This window comes from Charadrius vociferus, unplaced genomic scaffold (genome assembly GCF_000708025.1).
Source record: "Charadrius vociferus isolate BGI_N301 unplaced genomic scaffold, ASM70802v2 scaffold266, whole genome shotgun sequence".
Taxonomy (NCBI): Eukaryota; Metazoa; Chordata; class Aves; order Charadriiformes; family Charadriidae; genus Charadrius; species Charadrius vociferus.
In genome coordinates this window covers 2,526,869-2,529,082 of record NW_009649114.1, presented here as the reverse complement: position 1 = coordinate 2,529,082, position 2,214 = coordinate 2,526,869, and the positions used below count along the sequence as shown (strand labels likewise).

At 57.2% G+C, this 2,214-nt stretch overlaps 1 protein-coding gene across 1 annotated transcript in view; it reads right to left on the bottom strand.

Moving 5' to 3' along the window:
- LOC104289316 (gastricsin-like) overlaps positions 1-1,167 on the bottom strand; it is a 3,544-nt gene extending 2,377 nt beyond the window's left edge. Inside the window, 3 exon segments of the mRNA XM_009888243.1 lie at positions 194-316; positions 821-971; positions 1,112-1,167. Coding sequence (XP_009886545.1) covers positions 194-316; positions 821-971; positions 1,112-1,167 — 330 coding nt within the window.
- Positions 1,168-2,214: the final 1,047 nt, after the last annotated feature.

Genomic DNA, 2,214 nt, shown 5'->3' with positions numbered 1-2,214 from the left:
CTTCCCAGGGAAGGGGCCATCCAAAACCAGCCCCACCAGTGTCACCAAACCCCAGCAAACAACAAACCCTGTCGGCTCTCACTGCTTTCCCTGCCATAGGTCCAGCCCACAGCGCGCGAGGGATGTCCGAGAGCACCGATGGAGGGGGAAACCCCGTGTGTCCCCCCGGCATCGCTGTGTCCCCAGAGGGATGCTCACCGCAGGCTGGAGTCTGGCAGTAGGTGGAGGGCACCCACAAGTTGGCGGAGCCGGTGTCAAAGATCACCAGGAAATTTTGCGGGGGGGTCCCGATGCTGATCTCCCCGAAGTAGAAGGACTGTGAACAAGAACGTGGGTGGATTTCTGTTTCTGCCTATTTTTTGGTGTTTTTTTTTTTGTTGTTTGAATGAGAGTTTTCACCTCTCTGCCCTCTGCTAGCTGAGAAACCCAAACTGCTGAGGGCTTGTAGGAAGGGCTCATAGTCCTTGAGAGCATCCAGGGCAGCTGAAGCACAGAATGGGGCAACGATTTGCCTACAACATAACGAAGTCAGCAGCAAGGTTGGGAGCAGATCTGCCCTATAACCATCAAACTCCGCTTTTTCTGAGAAGGGAAATCAATTCAGGATAAGCCGTGCTGCCTCCTGCCTTCGTCTCCCAACATCCCCCAGCCCTCGGAGCCCGGCTACAAAGACAGCAGAACGCCTGCCCATGCCCAGCACAGCCCCTTGACTGGGCAGGGAGGGAGGGAGCTTCCCGCAGGCAGCCAGGAAAGGCGGAGGGCATCCCCCAAAACTGGAACCAGTTGGCTCAGAGGAGGAAGAAAAAGCTTTAGTACTTACATCCAGGTAGTTCGTAAGTGGTTCGTACGCCACAGCGTTACTGAGCAGGTATTTCCTACCGGGGTCCCCTTTGAGGTCCTTCAGGAAACCCTCCGGCACCCCCTTCTCTCTCATCACCTCCCGCATGGACCTGCCTTTCCTCAGGGAGATCCTGCGCGGGATGGAGACGGCAGCGAGATGCTGAGCGACCTGGTGGCCCCATCCACATGTGCACCCCCCATGTGCTGAGGGTGAGTCCCGCTCCGCAGCCGGACCCTGTGCCCCGGTACCCATCCCAGCCCCGGGGCTCACCTCACCATCCCCTCCCCGAGCCGGAGGCAGAGCAGGGCCAGCACCAGCCACCGCATGGTCCCGGGTGCTGGTGGCTCCATGGCAGCTCCTGCACCGCCTCGGCCAGGGCAGGGTGTATATAGCCAGGAGCCGTGCCCAACCCCTCGCTCCAGACACCCCTTCCCTCTATCGCTGCACCCACCCAACACCAACGCTTGCGGTACGTTTATCACCGCAACCACCCTGATTTTGCCTCCTTACCCGGCTGTTCAGGCGCTCGCAGATTGGTCCATACCTCTGATACCCAGACCAAATATGTGACATCTGATAAAACGCAAAATTCTGTTGTTATCAAGAAGTTAAAGTATTTTCTCTTGCTTTCAGCACCAGCTTGATCCTGCCAGAAAACAAAGGCAAAACACACCCTTTACAGCAAACGGAAATTTATGATGCTGGTGTTCCTCTTTTGACCCATCCAGGCAGCCAAGGAAGTGCCACGGGGCTGGAGTGTTTCTTCCATCCAAGTCTACAGACTGCGTTACGTCCATCTCCCTCAACGTGGCTGGCACGAAACAGCAGCGGTGGTTTTTCAGCACAGCTCCGAGCAAATCCCCCCCCAAAATGTCTATCTTTCCAGGCATTTGTGCTTTTGTCACTCTGCCCCTTCTGCCCTTCACCGCCCTCCAGCTCTGCCAATACCCCCCAGGGATGCTGAGATGGGCACTAGAAGCTGCGCGGTATAGCAGCCCTGAAAAGCGTAACAGGTCTCTACCTGCCTGCTTGCAGCCGCTCAGCCATCTCCAAAAGACACTTTGATATGCTGCAGTTCATCCTCCGTGTCAAGAGTTACGCTGAGGGTGCTCAGGTCACACGTCTGGTGCGTTGGAGGTGATGTCTCCCGTACGCTTTGTATGATGCTGGTCACAGCCAGGCAGGAAAGGTGCAGGGGAGCGTGTATTTTGGCATTGATTTCCAGAGGATTTTTAGTCCCAGGAGACCCTTTCCTCCCCCTGGGAAGGTGCTACCAGCCAGCCAGCCCTGCCAGTCCCCACCGAGGACCCATCCTGGCATCTGGTGCCCCGAGGATGCTGCTCAGCCTCGCAGCCCGACGCCTGGGCACTCAC